At 44.3% G+C, this 18,776-nt stretch overlaps 1 protein-coding gene across 2 annotated transcripts in view; it reads left to right on the plus strand.

Annotated features, from left to right (window-relative positions):
• The window catches only part of LOC111142879 (ST3 beta-galactoside alpha-2,3-sialyltransferase 3), a 187,856-nt gene that overhangs the window by 78,875 nt on the left and 90,205 nt on the right, over positions 1-18,776 (plus strand). For both annotated transcript variants that reach the window (XM_022496273.1, XM_022496272.1), the window contains exon 3: positions 15,498-15,540. In XM_022496273.1, the coding sequence (XP_022351981.1) occupies positions 15,498-15,540 (43 nt within the window). The remainder of the gene's footprint in view (positions 1-15,497; positions 15,541-18,776) is intronic.

Consider the following 18,776-nt stretch of genomic DNA (forward strand, 5'->3'; position numbering starts at 1 on the left):
AAGCAAGAGCTAAAGTTTCATCACTTCATATTCAAAATATCCAAGGTATAATCCAAAATTACTTACCATGTGAAGAACCAGGAAAATCTCAACACAGATGTTGGAATAATCTGACAATGACTTAAAAATGGCTATTATAGGGGCGCCGGGGTGCCTCAGTGGGTTAAAGCCTCTGCCTTCAGCTCAGGTCATGATCCCAGGGTCCTGGGATCGAGCCCCACATCGGGCTCTCTGCTCAGCGGGGAGCCTGCTTCCTCCTCTCTCTCTCTCTCTGCCTGCCTCTCTGCCTAATTGTGATCTCTGTCTGTCAAATAAATAAATAAATCTTAAAAAAAATAAATAAAATGGCTATTATAAAAATGCTCCACAAAATAAGAGCAAACAGTGTTGAAACAAAAAAGATAGAAACTGTTAGGCCCTCCCCCCACCACCAAAAAAAATAAATAAGAAAGAACCAAATGGAGATATAGGGGAAAAAATACAATACTGACATTTAAAAAAACTCAACTGAATGGACTCAGGAACAAAATAGAGATGAAGAGGAAAGAATCAATGACCTTGAAAGGAAATCAATAGGAATTACCCAGTGTGAACCACAGAAGAAGAAAGAGTTAAAAAGTTGAGCAGAGCCCCAGTGATGCATGGGGCAACACCCGCTTACTCTCTCCCGTTGGAATCCTAGAAGAAGAAGAACAGTGCAGTACAGAAAAGTCACTCAAAGTAATAACGCCTAAAACTCCCCAGATTTGGTGCCCACGTGGGGTTTATCCTGCAAATGAAAGGCTGGTTCATCATTCAAATGTCAGTCAATGTAGACTGCCATATTTACTGTCTAAAGAAGGGAAACTACATGGCCATGTTAATTGGTGAAGAAAAAGTATTTGACAGAAATTCAGCATCTACTCCCAATTTAAAAAAAACTCTCAGTGAACTTAGAAGGGAACTTCTTCAACTGGATACAAGGCATCTCCAAACAACGTACAGCAAACAGCAGGCCTCATGGTGAAAACCTGCTTTCCCTCTGAGATCTGGAACCACTCCTGCAAGTCCTAGCTGGTGCAGGAAGGCAAGAAAAAGGAACAATGAGAGCACAGATAGGAAAGGAAGGAATAAAACTGACCCTCCTCATAGGTGACATGATTGCCTGCATAGAAAATCTCAAGGAATCTACCAAAAATCCCCCTCCTAGAACTAGTAAGTGAGTTTAGTGAGATGATGCGATATAAGATCAAAGCATAAAAACTTAATTATATGTCTATATACTAGCAATGAATAATTAAAAATTAAAAATTAAAAAAATTTAACAGCAGCCCCTCTCTAAACCGAAATACTTACGTATAAATCTAATGGAAGGTGTGTGGGATCTGTGCATTCAGAGTGTTTCTTCTCCCACTTTTTTGGTCCCCATCCCCCCAAGTGTTCAACCCACAGATCTGGCAGCCACTTTGATTGTTGCTCTTCCTCTTTCCCTTTCTCACCTTCTCTGTCTTCTGATGTGTCCTTGTCCAGCCCTTTTCTAGCAGCTCTGTCCAAGGTACCATCTTTTCTCCCCTGGTTAAGGAAGCACCTACTGGTCTCTCTGCTCATTTGTTACCTCATGGTCATCCATTCTCCACACGGTAGCCAGAATGATCTTTTCAGATGTAAGTCAGATCATATCTTGTTCCCACTGAAAGCTCTCCTTTGACTTCATGGTGCACTTAAAATAAAATCCCAACTCCAAGACCTACAGAGTCCTACTTGCTGGCTCCCACTCCTGTTTCTCTGGAATTATCTCACATTTATGTTTTGTCCATTTGCCCCTCACTGCCCTCAAGCCACATTGGCATTCCTACAAGTCTGTGAATAGGCCAGGTCCCTTTCTGGTCAGGGCCTCCGTGCTCAGTATCTCCTCATCCTGGAATGTTTCACTCCCACTTCCCGTGACCATCCCAGGTCTGTGTTCAGATGTCCTCTCTGCAGGAAGGCCTTCTTGGACTGCTGCACCTAAAGTAATCTGCTGTCTTGATACCCAGTACTTCTCTAGGAAGGTATGTCTTTATTTCTTCTTTGCACTCATCCTTCCTTCAAAGTATCTGCTCTTTACTTGCGTACTGTCAGTCTCCCCCAGTAGAATTTGGCCAGGGACCTTGCCTGTCTTGTTCATCACTGTGTCCCTGGTACTTAGAGAACAGTAGCTGGCACGTAATAGGTGCTCAGTAAATATTTGTTGAGGAGTAGAAAAATAGAAATGGCGATGTCCATCATGCAGTGCGTACTTAAGGATTATGTAAAAAAATGGTACATCCATATGGTGGAATACTGCATAGCCATTAAAAATGATGATGTAATTTTATTTTTATCAACACAGAAAGACATTGAGGATATTTTTGAGTAAGCAAAACAGGAACAAAGAGCATGTATATTGAGGCCACGTATAAGTAAAATTATATATGCACATTCACACATGTATTTCTGGAAAGAGAGATTTCTGAGAAGATATTCACCAAAATGTTTATAGCAATTAACTTTAGATCATGGGAATTTCAAATGATTCTTAACTTCATTCTTTAAAAATCCAAAAAAAAACCCCACCTTATTATATAGTTAATAAATAGCATGTGTTAATCCTACTGCTGGGAAAAAAGAAAATTATTTTTTTTGGAGAAAGGGACTCTGTCTTATTTTATGTAACAATTGCTTGGTGATTATTTGTCCTTATCTACCCTACGAGGTGATAAGCTCAATGAAGTTTAGGATACCGACTGCAGAGTGAGCTGTTTTTGCTATGTCTTGTCCCCACTGCTCTTTCGACATGTTGTCTGCCAAAATTCTCCTGCAGCTTCACTCAAGATACCCTGGCATGGTCTGGACACACTTGATAGAATAGAATAGAATTCCCTGCGTGCCCTGCTCAGGGCATGGCTGTTTTCCTAGGAGAGAGGGAACCAGGTGCATGACCCATTGGCTGTCACCGGCTGGGCTGGGACTCCTACCTCCCAGTAAGGTTCCACTTTCTGCTGGCCCCAGGTGTCTCATGCTGGAGAAGAGCTATGCTGTGCTGGGACAGAGGGTCCATAGTCTCATGGGACCCACTTATCTGGAGCCTCTTGTGAGGGCTCTCCCCTCCCCCGCACCAGCGTGTACCCATTTAAGATTGGATTTCAGTTTGTGAACTTCTGAGTTATTTTACTGGGTCACTTAATGTAGTCTAGGTCAGTGAATTTTTCTGTGTTTATCTTATAATACTGCTTTTCCTATTTTAGTTTGTCTTTGATGAATTGATCCTCCGTTATGATTTATTTCCCTGACTTGAGATGATGTGGGAGCTGTTTGCGTGTTGGCCAGCCCCTCTGGGCTATTGCTGACTCCCATGACTCATGTGGGGCATGGCTGGGGCCTTTGTCCATCACCCTGGGGCAAAGGCGTGGAAGTAATAGATAATTGCTCTCTTCCTATGTGGGTCTGCTGTTCTTATTGCCTCTGAGAGTCAGTGTGGCATAATTTAAAGAAAAGTTTCAGAGTCAGACCTAGGTTGGTTCAGCTGGTCTGCTTACTGGTTGGGGATCTAGAACATGTTCTCTCTGCTCTCTAAGCCTCTGGCCCCTCACACATAGAATGGAGACGGTGCCTGCCCCGTGGGGCCATAAGGATTAAATAGAGAGTGTAGGTGAAAGTATTGAGAGCAGTGTGAGTACACAGTAGGTGCTAAATAAACAGTTGTTTCTCTCACTTTCTCCCTTCGTCTGCTGTGTCTGACAGTCCATTTGCAACTGTTGCCAACTTTCCCTTTCACCCGAGCCATGATCTATATTACTTATGTTTAATATAGCTTATGACTTTTATTGGCGACTGTGCAGTGCCATTCCTTTGGAAATGAGAGACCTCTTTTGGTTGGGATAGGTCCTCGTTCCATTTACCACTCAGCCCTTTGCACTTAGCCATTCATCACAGCTCAGAGGCTGGAGCCAAAGACAACCCCGTCAGAGAAGATCTGGCTACAGAGCTGCTTCCATAATGTGGTAGGAGTTTTCTTCCTGGTGGCCTGTCCTGCCTGGCTGGCCTGTGTGTATCCTGATACGAAGTACTGTCATTTTCCCATAGAATGACATCCGTATCTTTAGCCCATGAACTAAACTTTATATACCCTGGTAGTGTTTCTCAAACTCCTCCTCTTCGTGGGAAATGTTCTGATGTCCTCAACAGCCATTAGTTACTAAACATCTGCTTTGTGCGGATTATAGGGACAGCTGGTGGGAATTTGTGGTGGCTCTTTAGACTGAAAAAGGGAAGTGGGTCACTGGAGGCCAAAAACACCAGTAGCACAGTTGGCTCACGATGTGCACTTGTGTTCCAGAAATTCCATTCTGGGTGTCCGTGGCCTAAGGATGAGGCTAGAGTAGGATACCTTGCTTGGGGACCTTCGAGGGAGGTCTCGCTTCATTCTAGAATAGGATCTCGCTGTGTAGTGTGGTGTTCCCAGCTGTTTACACATGAGAGCAGAGGTTGAGAATGATTCTATTTGTACACCACGCTAAACTAAACAGGGGGCACTTAGGGTTATCTAATTGGGTACTGTGAGAGCATTTATAATTTTTTAAAAAATATTTTATTTTTTTTATAGAGAGAGACACATCGAGAGAAGGAACACAAGCAGGGAGGAGAGGGAGAAGCAGGCTTCCTGTAGAGCAGGGAGCCCAATGCAGGACTTGATCCCAGAACCCTGGGATCATGACCTAAGCCGAAGGCAGATGCTTAACGACTGAGCCACCCAGGCATCCCACATTTATGATTTTCTTTACGGAATTATGAACAAAATGAAATACAAAGTATTATGGAGTATATTAAATGTTGAATTGCTATAAGACCCAAATAGGCATTTTCAAATTTTTAAGTGAAAAGCTCAAGCTTATTTCAGTGTTCATAATTTTTTATATCAGGGTTTATGCCTCCGAGGTGGTCAGTTTTCATAAATGTTCCATATATGCTTGAAAAGAAAGTGCATTCTCTACTCGTTGGATGTGAGGTACTCTATATCAGTTCAAATTTAGTGATTGTTCTGTTCAGGTCTTCTGAATTCTCATGGATTCTGTGAGCCTGGTTTTTCAGTGGTTCTCGTGTTTCCCATTGTGATGACAGAAGACATATATTTCTCCTTGTAATTTTGTTAATTTTGCCTTAAAGAGAGAGAGGGTTCATCGCTAGGTGCATGCACACTTTAGTGCGTAACCTCCTTTTGCTAATGTCCAGTGTCTGAGCCTCCTAGGAGTTTGCATGAGCTCAGAACACCAACGTGGTCCTTTGGAACGGCAGTGGAAGAGTTAATGGTTAATTTCAAAGACCGTTGTGCTCGTTCATGTGTCTGACGTGGTGCAGGTGCGGGAGGAGAAAAGCAGAGATTTGCATTATCCATGCCACTTTCCACCTGGAGCCAGGCAGTGGACACACATGTGCTCCTTGGTCAGGGATTTTTATAATGCTGAGCTTTGCAGCTTGGCTGAGGCAGGAAGCCCAAACCACCAGACTAAACATCTCTCCTTCACTGCATGGCTGTGGGCTTGCTGCTTTGACACCTGAGGAGAGAGGACCTTCAGGCCCTGGGGGCGCTGTCTATGCACATTGGCCTGCGCTGTGCCCGCTGACTTGCGAGTCCCAGAGTCTTGTGTACTTATGACAGACTTGACATCCATGGGCTGCTGTTGAGACCCAGGCTTTCGCGCCAGCTTCCCCAGCTGCAGGTTGAACCTGAAGAGTTGGTACACTCAAAATAGCATTTCTCTTGTCTAAGCGGCATTCGCATGCAGCTTCAAAAAACACATTTGTATAGAGTAAGACGCTCTGGGCTCTGCAGCCTTGCCCAAACCCAACAGTAAGGAACTTTGCTCCTGTGTCACAGAGCATTATGTCTCTGCCTCCCCGATTGCTTTCTGTTCTAGTTTACATTTCCTAAAGATCAGACTTCAGCTTTCCTGCTAGTCCGGGAACTCCATGAGGAACAGGGCACAAATCAGTCCACCAGTTCCCAGCTTCTGACTCTGAGAGCGCAGGTTTGGTCAGGTCAGATCCCTGGCTGCGCTGGAAATGGGGTAGTCACTCGGGAGCGTCAGGAAGTCTTTGTGGAGAAAGTTGAGTTTTTGGCTTTTACAAATGACAGGGGGGAATTGCCTGGGCAAATGTGGAGTCCTCAGAAGGAAACCCCAAAGTAAAAGTCAGAAACTGAAATGGGGGAAGAGTGCCTAAGAAGAGCCAGGGCAGGCTCTGTGTGGGCAGGTGACTGTGACATAATTGTCTGGGTGCGCTGGGAGTGCTGTGAAAGGGGGTGGGGCTGGTGACAGGGAGCTGCTGCTGCTGGCAGCATCATGGGTGCACGGTTCCTGTTGCCCCCTGCAGCAGGGGGTGGAGGGAGACAAAGGATCCAGGTCTTAGGGCTACTCATTAGTCTCTCTTGGTCATCTGATCATCTCTTGGTCATCCATTCATTCTTCCATCTGTTTAGCAAGTTGATGGAATACCAGCCTCTATGCCAGACCCTATACAAGATACATTGAGTTAGGATTGTTTAATGGCAAGCAACAGAAACGGAATCTGGCTACCTTAAAAGAAAAAGGAATTTGCTGGAAGGTCACATGTACCCATAGAACCCAATTAAAGGTCAAGCAGCTGGTCCTCAGAAAGGACATGAAGGGCAGTGCCAGGAATCTAGATTACAACGAACGGTCCATGTCTTCAGCACCCTGTTTAAGAGAGAAAGAGACCAACTTACTAACCTAGCTTTTGTCAAGTGCCTCCACTCTGGGCAGGCAAATCCTGTTTACAGTCTCACCACTCGCCTACAGAAGAGAAGGGCAGTTCCTTCAAAGAAATTCAAGGGGCTTGTTTCCAAAAGAAGACAGAAGTGCCATGAGGACAAATGATTGTTAGCGCTCTAACAGTGTGTTAGAAGGGCCTGAGAGAGGGGTCACAACCTAGGCACGAGGGTTAGCGAATGCTCTTCTGAGAGTACATTTGAACTAGGGTCTAAAGGATAAGCGGGAATTAAGCCAAGTAAAGAGGCGAGGACACATTTCAGATTGAAGAACACTGCTTCTAAGAAAAAGTCTTATGTTGAGACAGCTTATGGTTTTTTATTATTATTATTATTGTTATTATTATTCAAGGAACTGAATGAAGGCTGGAATGGCCTGAGCAGAGAGCACAGTGGGGAGGATAGTGCAAGATGGAGATAGAAGGGTAGGTAAAGGCCGAGTCACAAAAGTCCTTGTGGCACTACCAAAATACCTGTTAGATTTTGCTTTGACAACTGTATCTCGAAGGATGAGTGTGTTTGCCAAGTCAGCAGGATGAGTGAAAGCACTGCAGATAGAGGAAACATTGTCTGCAGTAGCTCTCAGGCATAAAGGCCGCCCAAAGGGGAGTGGCAGAAGGTGAGGCCAGGAGGACAGGTACAGACAGAGGAAGAGCTTGCCACACGGCCTAAGCAACAGTGCCGATCCAGCAAAAGCAGTGACCACGGTGCAGGGAGAAGGATCTGTATTTAGAAATGAGAGAGGATACACCAAACATGTCTTTCTTGGAGGACTGAATGGTAAACAAACAAAACAAAACAAAACAAAAAAAAAAAAAATAGGACTGGGGGACAGGGTGCAGTTAAGTCTGATTTGCAGCGTTTTGAGTTTGAGGTGACTGTGGGTCACTTAGGAGCAATGTGTAGGGAATAACCAATGTGGGAAGGGGTTGGGAATAAGGCTTAAAAGCATATATAAAGGCCTAGAGATGGTAAAGATACTTTGGAGGAAAATAAAGTGGCTCAGCCTGGCCAGAGCATAGCATTTGGCAGGGGCAGAGTGGGGGTGATGCAGGGACTCCAAAAGTTAGGTTGGAATGGTTGCTGTAGGTCAGATCCTGAAGGGCCTTATGAACCAAGAGACTGGGATTCATTCTTAGAACAATAGAGGGCATTCAGAGGTTTTAAGCAGAGTTATTTTATTTATTTTTTATTTTTATTTATTTTTAAAATGTTTTTTTAATTTTTTTAAAAGATTTTATTTATTTATTTGAGAGAGAGCATGAGAGGAAAGAGGTCAGCGGGAGAAGCAGACTCCCTGCCGAGCAGGGAGCCCAATGTGGGACTCGATCCCGGGACTCCAGGACCATGACCTGAGCCGAAGGCAGTCGCTTAACCAACTGAGCCACCCAGGCGCCCCTATTTTTATTTTTTTTAAAGATTTTTTAATTTACTTATTGACAGTGAGAGAGAGAAATCATAAGTAGGCAGAGAGGCGGGCAGAGAGGGGAAAGCAGGCTTCCTAGTGAGCAGAGAGCCCGATGCGGGGCTCGATCCCAGGACCCTGAGATCATGACCTAAGCTGAAGGCAGAGGCTTAACCTGCTGAGCGACCCAGGTGCCTCTTTTTTTTTTTTTTTTAAATTTTATTTATTTGACAGCACAAGGAGGGAGAGCTGCAGAGGGAGCGAGAAAAGCAGGCCCCCCACTGAGCAGGGAACCTGACATGGGCCTCGATCCCAGGACCCTGGGACCATGACCTGAGCTGAAGGCAGACACTTAACTGATTGAGCTGCCCAGGTGCCCCTTAAGCATAGTGGCTCAGTCACTTAAGTGTCTGACATATGTCATAACCATATTTGTCATGTAGAAAGATAGCTCTGGTCTCATCAAGAAGAATCTGTTAGAGAGGGACAAGACAGGAGGCAGGTAATCCAAATGAGAGGTGAACCTGGCTTCTTAGTCAAGTATAGTAAAAATGGACAAAAGTAAGTGGATTTGAGATCCATTTAGAAGATGAAATTTTTTTAAAAAAAATGGTAATTCATGCACTGCAAGGTTTATAGCAGCATTATCCACAACAGCCAAATTATGGAAATAGCCCAAGTGTCCATTGACAGATGAATGGATAAAGAAGATGTGGTATATATACAATGGAATATTACTCAGCCATAAAAAGGAGGAAAGCTTGCCATTTGCAAGGACGTGGATAGAGCTGGAGAGTGTTGTGGAAAGTGAAACAAGTCAGAAAAGAACAAATACCATATGATTTCATTTATTTGTGGAATTTAAGAAGCAAAACAAATGAGCCAAGGGGAAAAAAGAAAAAGGCAAACCAAGAAACAGACTCTTAACTATAGAGAACAAACTGGTTATCAGACATGAGGTGGGTGGGAGGTGGGGGAAATAGGTGATGGGGATTAAGGAGTGCACTTGTGATGAGCACTGGGTATTGTATGGAAGTGTTGAATTGCTATATTGTATACCTGAAATTAATATTACATCACACTGTATGTTAACTAACTGGAATTTAAATTAAAACTTCATTATTTTAAAGATTTTATTTATTTATTTATTTGGGAGAGCGCGAGTGAGGTGAGAGAAAGTACAAGCCAGGCTGTGGAGAGGCAGAGGGAGAAGCAGATTCCCCGCTGAGTAGGGAGCCCAACGTGGGGTTCGTTCCCAGGACCCTGGGATCATGACCTGAGCTGAAGGCAGACACTTATCAGAGTGAGGCATCCTTAAAGAAAAACTTAAAAAAAAAAGAAGGACACAGTAATTAAATAGAAGGAAATAGGAATCAAGGAATTCTTTCAGGTTTCAAGCTCGGCAGCTGGGTAAATAGAGGTACCATTCATTAAGGCAGGGACTACAGGAGAAGAACCAGGTTCTGCACGTGTGAGAATGGTGAAAGAGAACTCTGTATGGGGCAGCCTGAATTTCAGGTGTCTGTAGGAAGCGGATATGTCCAGCAGACAGCTGGATATACAAGTCTGGATCTCAGGAGAGGAAAATCTCAGACCGAAGACTGAGACTAAAATCCACTTTGCCTCTCATCTTAACCCTACAAAGCTTAAAAGCAAACCTTGAAAGGATCAAACTTTCTAAGTAATTTAACTGCATCTCAAAAATAAATAAGGAATGCACAAATATCCTGCACCCAACAAAGTAAAGTTCACATAGCTGGCATCCCATCAAGAATGACCAGGCTCACCTGCTCACCTGAAACTAATACAACACTGTATGTTAACTATACTGGAGTTAAAATTAAAAACTTATGGGTGCCTGGCTGACTAAGTCTGTGGAGCATGTGACTCTTGATCTCGGGGTTGTGAGTTTGAGCCCCACGTTAGGTAGAGATTGCCTTTTAAAAATCCTTAAAAAAATTAAAAACTTAAAAAATATTTTATATATAATGACCAGGTAATTCAGAAAAGCATGAAAATAATCCATAATAAGGAGAAAAAACAGTCAATAGAAATAGGCCTAGTGATAACAAGTGATAGAATTAGTAGGCAGAGACATTTGAAACATATACTGTATCTTCAAGAAGATAGAAGAAAACATGAGAATATTAAGGAAAGACATTTAAGATATAAAAAAAGAAATTTAGAGGTAAAAAATAGCGTTTGTGATGAAAACTGTACCAAACCAATAAATAGTCAATTAGATACTGCAGAAAATAAGAGTGGTGAACTATAAGATACTTTAATAGGAATTATCTAGAATAAGTACAGAGTTCAAAATTACTGGGAAAAAAAATGAACAGAGCACTTCAGTGAGTGGTGGAACGTCAGGCAGCCTAATACTTATATTATTGGAACTCCCCTGAAGAGAGGGGAGAGCAGAAAAAATTTTGAAGAAATAATGGCTAGAAAATTTTCACATTTGATTAATACAGATCCAAGAAGCTCCGTGAACCCCAGACCCAGGAAAGGTGATGAAAACTGCACCACAGCACATCATGAGTACTCCCCCTCATGGCTCCAGGAAGCTGGCAAAGTCAGGTCTCACACGGCAGAGCCAGGCTTCAGGTCTACCGGAAGGTGGAGGGAGGTGAGCCAGAGGGCAACATGAGAAAGATTTTAAAAGGAGATTGGTGCGGGAAGAAAAAAATCCCACAGCAGCATGAGGATGAGAGGAAAAAAGTCCACTGCCCATTGTAACAGTGGCCCATTTGACGTAGTCTGTGGCCATACCTGTTGTTCCCCCAGAGGTTAAGCTAGCTCTGTTTTCCAAAGACTTCTTACTGTTCCTGAGAGCCTGCATTTGTCCGGAACAGCACATTCCTTCTTCTGGAAAATGCTCCTAACCACATGTGTGCTATGGGAATCATGATTCTTTTATAACCCTTGTCTCCTGTCACTGTGATGAGAGCAGGTGTGAGGAACGGATGCACACCAGGCCACTCCTGGACCTTCCCTGGGAGTTTCGCCATTAGGAGCAGAAAGACCGAGTCTCTGTCTGTTTTCAGAGACAAAGCTGAAGATGTGTTTCTGAAAGTTGCTGGCAGCATGTTTTCTGACAGGAAGGAAGCCGGTCAGGAAGAGTAATGGCTGAGGGAGGCCCAGTGGTGTTACAGTCAACTTTCCATGGTCCCTGAAGCCCTCTGCACCCTGGTCCTTTCCACAGTTCAGTTGTGTGAACCATTAAATTGCCCTTTTTGCCTGAATTAGTACAACCAGTGTATTGAACATTCAGGACACATCAGGGAGTAATCAAAGCTGACTTTATTTTGTCTCCCTGTGTCCCCTTAAAATGTTTTCAGTGTGGGAGGTCCAGAGAAATTTTTTGATACCTCTGAGGTGATAAAAATCCCATGGTCACATTGAGTCACAATTCCAAAATTAGAGTATCCAGCCTTATGTAAGAGCCATAGCTTTCAATTCATTCAAAGCTACAGTGACTTCCCCTCCCTGCCCTCAGGGCTTCGTACCAGCAGGTGTCTGACCCTGGGAAGGCGATGTGCCTTGCTTGGCCTTCTCCTCCCACTCCTCCCCAGATGCTGGCTGCCGCTTCTGACCTCTTTGGAATCGCTGGGGAAGGGAGAGAGAGAATGGGAGCAGAAAAGACACAAGATCCTGTTAACACTCTCTCAGCTGCTGAGTGTTTAAAGCTAACGTTTGGGGCGCCTGGGTGGCTCAGTGGGTTAAAGTCTCTGCCTTCGGCTCAGGTCATGATCCCAGGGTCCTGGGATCGAGCCCCACATCGGGCTCTCTGCTCAGCAGGGAGCCCGCTTCCTCCTCTCTCTCTGCCTGCCTCTCTGCCTACTTGTGATCTCTATTTGTCAAATAAATAAATAAAACTAAAAAAAAAAAAAAAGCTAATGTTTGTGGGGTGCTCTGATAGGCATTTTAGAGACCCTCCTCCAACGAGGGACCTCTGCTTTGCAGTTCCCCTGAGAGGGGCAATGTGCCCACCAGAGCCTCGTCACTCCTTCTGCAGCTCCTGGACTTGGTGTCTGCCCCACTGCTCTCTGCGGCAGCCCTGGCCACCCTCTGGACAGGTGTTTTGGAAGGGACCCCAAACAAACCCACACCAGCTCATTCACACTTCCTTTTCTGCAACAAATCCTGGGAGCACTGGCCAGTTCTAACGCACCTCTCCTTTGCATCCAGCCCACCTTGTGTCCTTTACACCGGTCAGGTGGAAGTCAGGCACCCGAAGTCCACCATGTTCCCACTCTTGAAGGGTCAAAGTGAAGCCTCTCTCACCAGGTGTGAGGGAGAGACGAGTACTGCCCATCCTGCCCCTTCAGTGAGACGGAGTCCCTAGTACAGCTCACTCCAGGAAAGCAGTTCAAATTCTCCCTTCTTAATTGCTTATAGCCGGTTACTTTTATATTTGGTGGAGGGAGGGCCTTTCGAATTATGTGGCAAGCTCTCAGATATTTTTTTATAGCTCAGTCTAGAACCTCACTTTAGTGTCTGAAGTGTTTCATCCCACAGGCTTGGCTGAAATACTCTTTTTTTTTTTTTTTTTTTTTTTTAAGAGAGCTCAAGCAAGTGAGCAAGCAATGGGGCGAGGGTGGGGTGGCGCAGGGGGAGACTGAGAATCCTAAGCAGCCTCCAGGCCCAGTGCAGAGCCTGACTCGGAGCTGGATCTCACAACCCTGAGATCGCAACCCGAGCCGAAGTCCAGGGTCGGATGCCTCACAGACTGAGCCACCCAGGCACCCCTGAAATACTCTTTTTAGCGTGCTATTAGATTATTGATTTGGATACATGACCGTCGTGACCAAATAGTCCCGGTAATAACAGTCAGCAGACACTTAGGGACCATCGACTGGGTGCAGCCACAAAAGAGAAATGTTTCCAGTCCTCATGGGCTGCCAGCCTAGTACAGAGTTTATAGACAGAGAGCCCACTGGCTGAGTCCTGCCTGGGGACATATTTTGGGTAATCCTCCTACTAATCTTTAAATTTTCCTTGAATGTACTATTAATAGTTACACATTGAAAAGGTTTACCTTTAAAGAACCAGATTCTTGGCTTTAAAAAAAAAAATCAGAGCATGGCAATGCTGGGCCTGCATCACTGGCTGCCTTTGTTACCTGGCGCTGGCAGAGACCCCCCTCCTTCGGCAAAGCATGGAGTCTCCAGATGGGCTCCACTCCCTCTTGGCTCTGTGACCCGAAGGCAATGTCAATTGCCATTTATCATTGTTGGGCTCACACAGTTACCTTTCCTTAAATTACAGAGTAAAATGAAATATCTCTGGTACTCAGAGCAAGAGCAAAGATAACAGTCCAGGAGAGCCACGAAGGGAATTTCTTTAGAAACACAAAGTTTTCTAATCTATTTAATATGCAGTTAGCATGTGTATGTGGGAAACCAAACTTAAGACACCACTGGAAAATAATCTGTAGACATTATGGCTACTGTACAAAAATGCACAGTGAGAAAAAGACATTTCCACAGGATGGATTTGTTTTCAGTGCAGCTAAAATCAGTAGTATGAGTTACTATGGGAGAGTATCACATTCCCCCTCCTTCCCTCGTTTGTGTTATGTTCTTACTTGGCCCTGACATCTGAGTTTGCAATGAGGGGAAAACATTCTCTGGTGTCTGGAAGGAACCAGCCAAAGCATGGATTCATTGTATGTCCAGGGAAGTCTTAGCTTGGGCCTGAGGAGCCATAGCAGGCTGGTTGCCCCAAGGTTATGACCACATGGGGAGAAGCAATAGGTGTGGGCACATTAATGAGATTTTCTTTATCTTTTTCTTTTTCTTTTTTTTTTTTAAATGGAATGACGAATAGTCTTGCTGGAAGAGTATTAACCTTTGAAACTAACCCTTTTTGCAAATTTTGTTTTCAGTTTATTTTTAAAATTGAAGCTTTTTTTTTTCCCTTGCTGACTTTTATAGATTCCTGATATATTAAGCAGTCTCCCATCCACTTATCTGAGTTAGAGCAAAAGCAGAATTATTTTGAGGAAAGGCTTTGACTGCCTGAGCGTATTCTCCTGGGAGGCCAGCTTCTGTTGGGCTGTGTGTCCTAGTTGGTATCTTCAATTTCAAGAAGAGGAATTACTCTTATGCTTAAGAAAGAGTTCAAATCCGGGCCTTACTTGGCCTTGCAGAATGGCTCCTTCGAGGTACTTGTCAGTATGTGTAATTTCCTTCTCTTGGCCCTTCTTTGCTTATTGAAGACAGAGTTCCTCCAAAGCCCTGCCTCATGGTCTTTTTCATTTAGTTGTTTGGTCTCGGTATTTTCTTTTATCCTCAGGTGAAGCCAGGCTAACTGAGAGCTGCATTCATAGGCTGCCTTATTTTGATGTAGCCACTCTACACACACACACACACACACACACACACACACACACACACACACTGAACAAAGGTACAAGAAATCACTTTACGGCACTTCTCAAGTCTTCGTAGCATGAATAGCTGTGATTCTCCTGGTTTATTTTATGAACACTATAAACCATTTTATCAGTGCTTTGCACTTAGCTTTTGCTAATGTTGAAGAAATCTTGGGGTGGGGTAAACCTGTAACCTTCCTCCAGCGAGCACATAGGACCTTATAGGTCATCCGGTTTTGGTATTCTTGTCCTGGTTGTATTTTGTTATTTTTCTTATGCTTATTTTCCCCTTCGGTCCCAGATATCTTCTTTTTAAAAATCTTGTACTTCCTGCAACTTTGTAAAACTACCTCAACTTCATTTTACAATGAGGGAAGATGTAAAGAACTTAAACTGTCCAGGATTTATCAGTTGTCGTAGACATCTTACAACTTATTTTTAGATTTCATTTTCAGTTCCCTAATATTTATATAACTAGATCTGTCAGGTTTTTGTGGCTGTCATGAAGAGGCTGGGTTCATTGCCACGGATTCGAAGACCCCTTGGCTATGGAGTGAAGATGTAGTGAACACGACTGCTTCAGCAAAAATTAAGATTCGAGCTTAGAGGAAGCAGAGATTGCTTCTGGCCCTGTTACTTCTCCGGGGGTCCGGTTTTGTGGTTTAAGTAAATTTCAGTCAAGTACCACATTTAAACAGGAAGGCTGTTACATGCCAGCATAGGACTGTTGGCCTAGAGGGTCTGGGAAGCACCTGGCATTGAACCTGGTCCTTCATAAAACAGGTGTTCAGCAGTTCTCTGACATAAATTTAGTCGTGACTTATGTGTTTGGCTCTGTTCCTTGAGCAGTTGTCTGTCCCATGGTCTGTGTCGGAAATGCAATCAGCAGTGGCTTGACTCCAGTGACATTTTCTGCTTTTCTTTTTCAGAGTATGATCGGTTGGGTTTCCTCCTGAAGCTGGACTCCAAGCTGTGAGTAGAATGCAAAAGCGCCTTAACTCTGTGGTAGAGATGTCTGTGGGGGCTGGGGTCCAACTTCAAAGGGTCACGTGCTCTGCCCTGTGTCTGTTGGGGGACTCCCTGGGGCCTCTGGCCTCAGTCTGCCAGCAGACTCTTGGAGCATGTACCACTTGCGGAGGCCCAGAGAGGATGGGATTGTGGGTGCAAACATAAGGCCTGAGACTTGGCTGGCACGGACAGCTCCTGCCAGGTTTGGGGGACAAGGAGTCCCCCGGGAAGGCTTCTGCTACAGAGCAGAGGATGGTTGAGTATGGTTGAGTTGCAGCAGGAAGCAGTGACCAGGCAAAGATGTCCTGCAGCCTGGCATGCAAAGCCTTCTGTGATCAGACCCCCTCCCCCGCAGTAGCTCCTATCCCTCTGCCGCAGGCAAACCCTCCATTCCCCTCCACCTCGGCTTATGCTTGTTATCTGTGCCTGCGCTGCCCTTTCCTTGCTGCCCACCTCGGAAAACTCAAAGACCGCCTCTTCCCTACACAAAATTCATGATCTCTTCCATGATGCTTCCTCTGTCACCAGTGATCTCATCATACTATAATTAACTGTGTGATAATTGTCAGTTTATCAAGAGCACGGGCTTGGTGCCAGGCTCACTTGGTTGGAATCCCGGATTGCCATTTCCTCTCTTTGTCATTTGGGGCAAACTCCTGAGCCAGTTTGAGCCTCAGTTCCATCTGTAAGATGAGGACACCAATATGCCTACCTCCCAGCGTTATGGTAAGGATTTAATGGAAATGATTAATTTGTACGGATTTTCAACTACAGAGTATCTAATCCTCTGTTCTGGCCTTCTTGGTCTCCCTAGCACCTAACCAGGGCTGGCGTGTTTGTGAGGTGCTGGATAAACCCGGGCCGTGGCTGCATGGATGGATGCATGAAGGACAGGTGGATGACCGTGCACTTCCCCCTTAGGCTGGGATGCCTCGAGATGGGGCTCCAGCCATTCTGTGTGTCCGTGCCCTGCATGGCTCCTCGCGCCTGGCTGGTTTGCCGTAAATGGTTGCAAAACCACCTGTGGCTCCTTTCGGTTATCCATCATCTTTGTGCACCCATGGCCCTTGTTCCGTCCCAGATTGATGTGGAAGATGGGAATTGTGTCTCCTTCCTTTCCTCCCTTGCATGAGCCCTTGACCATAGCCGCTTGTGGTGGTGATGACCGCACCTACACACAAGACATCGAATCTGGGGCTCTCCAGCTTTCCCACTGAATTGTCCAGCCTCTAGGCCTGTTTCATGGTTGTCTGGCTTTGTGATTCTTGTACCTCGTACTGTGAGTTCAGGCGTCGTAATTCTCCCAGCTTTTACACATCACAGAGGCAGCCCCAAGGGAAGGATGGTCTGCTCTTTACACCAGGTGAGCAGAGAGATGTCAGCCACATGTTAACATCTGGGGAATGGGGCCCAGTCATGCTAGAAAGCCACAGGCTACCCCCTTAGAAAAGTTCTTAATTTAGTGCTCTGGGCGAAAAAGAAATCAAGCATAAGCTGTAAACAAGTGAAATGCCACCAGAATGGAAGAGATGTAGTGATTTACCAAGTCAGAACACATTGATGAACAAAAGGCATGTTTCCTAGGACGTATTAACTACAGTTTTTAAACTGTCTCCAGCAGCGTGAGGAGGGGAATTAGGAGGACTGTCCTGTCGCTACTGAGCTGGCTAGTACATGGTGGGCTGTTGTGCGGCTCTCTGTTGCCCACCAGGCCAGGCCAATGAACCATTTGAGTCAACTTGGTCTTTAGCCTAGGGAATAACTCACAAGTTAAGGTACAAGCTAGAACGTTTCTGCCTCTGATTGCAAAGACCTCCAGTCCAGTGCTTATCTTCAGAAGAAAGCATAGCCATGTGGGAATGATTTTTATCTGCTTCCAGGGAAAAGTTTCCAAGTTCAGGGTTCTGAGCTCTGGAGGTGATCCCTTAGCAATGGCCGGATCTCCTCTTCTGAAGTAGCCTCCTGCTGTATTGCGTTCTACTTCTGAAGTACAGGAAGGAACCCGGACTTGAATAAGAAGGGCTAGATTTAAATTCTGCCCCTGCTGCTTAGAATTACATGACTGTAGATAATTTGTCTGAGTTCTCTGAAAACCAGTGTTTCCTTATGAAAAACACAGATGATAATACCTGCTTCCCAAGGTTTTTAGGAAGAATAGAAGAAAGGGTTGTATAAAATATAAATACATTTATAAATGTAAGAATTTCTTTTTATTTGTCTTGATTGGATTTGTTTAGATTTTTAAATATTTAATTTTCTAAAGTAAACTTTTTTTTTTTTACAGAATTGATTTTTAAAATTGAATTATAGTTGACACACGATGTCACATTAGCTTTGGGTGTACAACATAGTGATTTGAAGAGTCTGTATGTTATGCTTTGCTCACAGCAAGTGTATCTACAATCTGTCACTATACTTCTGGAGTATAGGAATGCATATGTTCTGGAAAATTTTCAGGCATTATCTGTTTAAATATTGCCTTTGCCCACTCTCTCTCTACTCCCCTTTAATCAGTTTAAATGTTAGACCTTCTCATTCTAGCCTCCAGGTCCACCGTCATCTCTTCCCTATTTTCCATCTCTTGATCCTTTCCACATTAAACTGGAATCCCAAAGGACTCCACGTAGGATGAACTAGAAGGAAACCTGCAATTCTCCACCAGAAAAGGTTGCCAGAACTCTGAGTGGATCAGGGCCATAAGTTAATAAAAAGCGACACTTGGTATTTGCAGCCAAGTGATCTATGGAATCTTGAGCCATGAACTTTAAGTATATGAGAGTTTAAGGTAGCCTAGACTGGCAGTGCCGCCAGGGTCTTGGCAGAGGCAAATGTAAGTCTGCTCTGGAGGAAGACGTGAGCTCCTTGCAAATAACCTTTCAAGGAAATGAACAGTAAAAACAAATAAGCACACGGGGAAATAAGGCTCCATTAGTGAGAACCATGAAAAACCCCAGACAACAGAGGGGGACCCACAAAGACTTGTGAAATTGGAATTACCAGACACAATTGATAAAGCAATTGCATATATACTGTATTTAAAGAAACAAAGACAAGATTGAATTATGTATTACATACATGGAATAGGGGATTATAAAAAAGTAAAATATTAGATTGGAAAAACTAAACTTCTAGAATTGAAAAACACATTTAGTAAAATTAAAAAGTCAGTAGGATTTAGCAGTAGATAGAACTGAAGACCA

The sequence above is a fragment of the Enhydra lutris genome, unplaced genomic scaffold, assembly GCF_002288905.1.
Source record: "Enhydra lutris kenyoni isolate GAN:26980312 unplaced genomic scaffold, ASM228890v2 scaffoldscaffold9, whole genome shotgun sequence".
Lineage (NCBI taxonomy): Eukaryota > Metazoa > Chordata > Mammalia > Carnivora > Mustelidae > Enhydra > Enhydra lutris.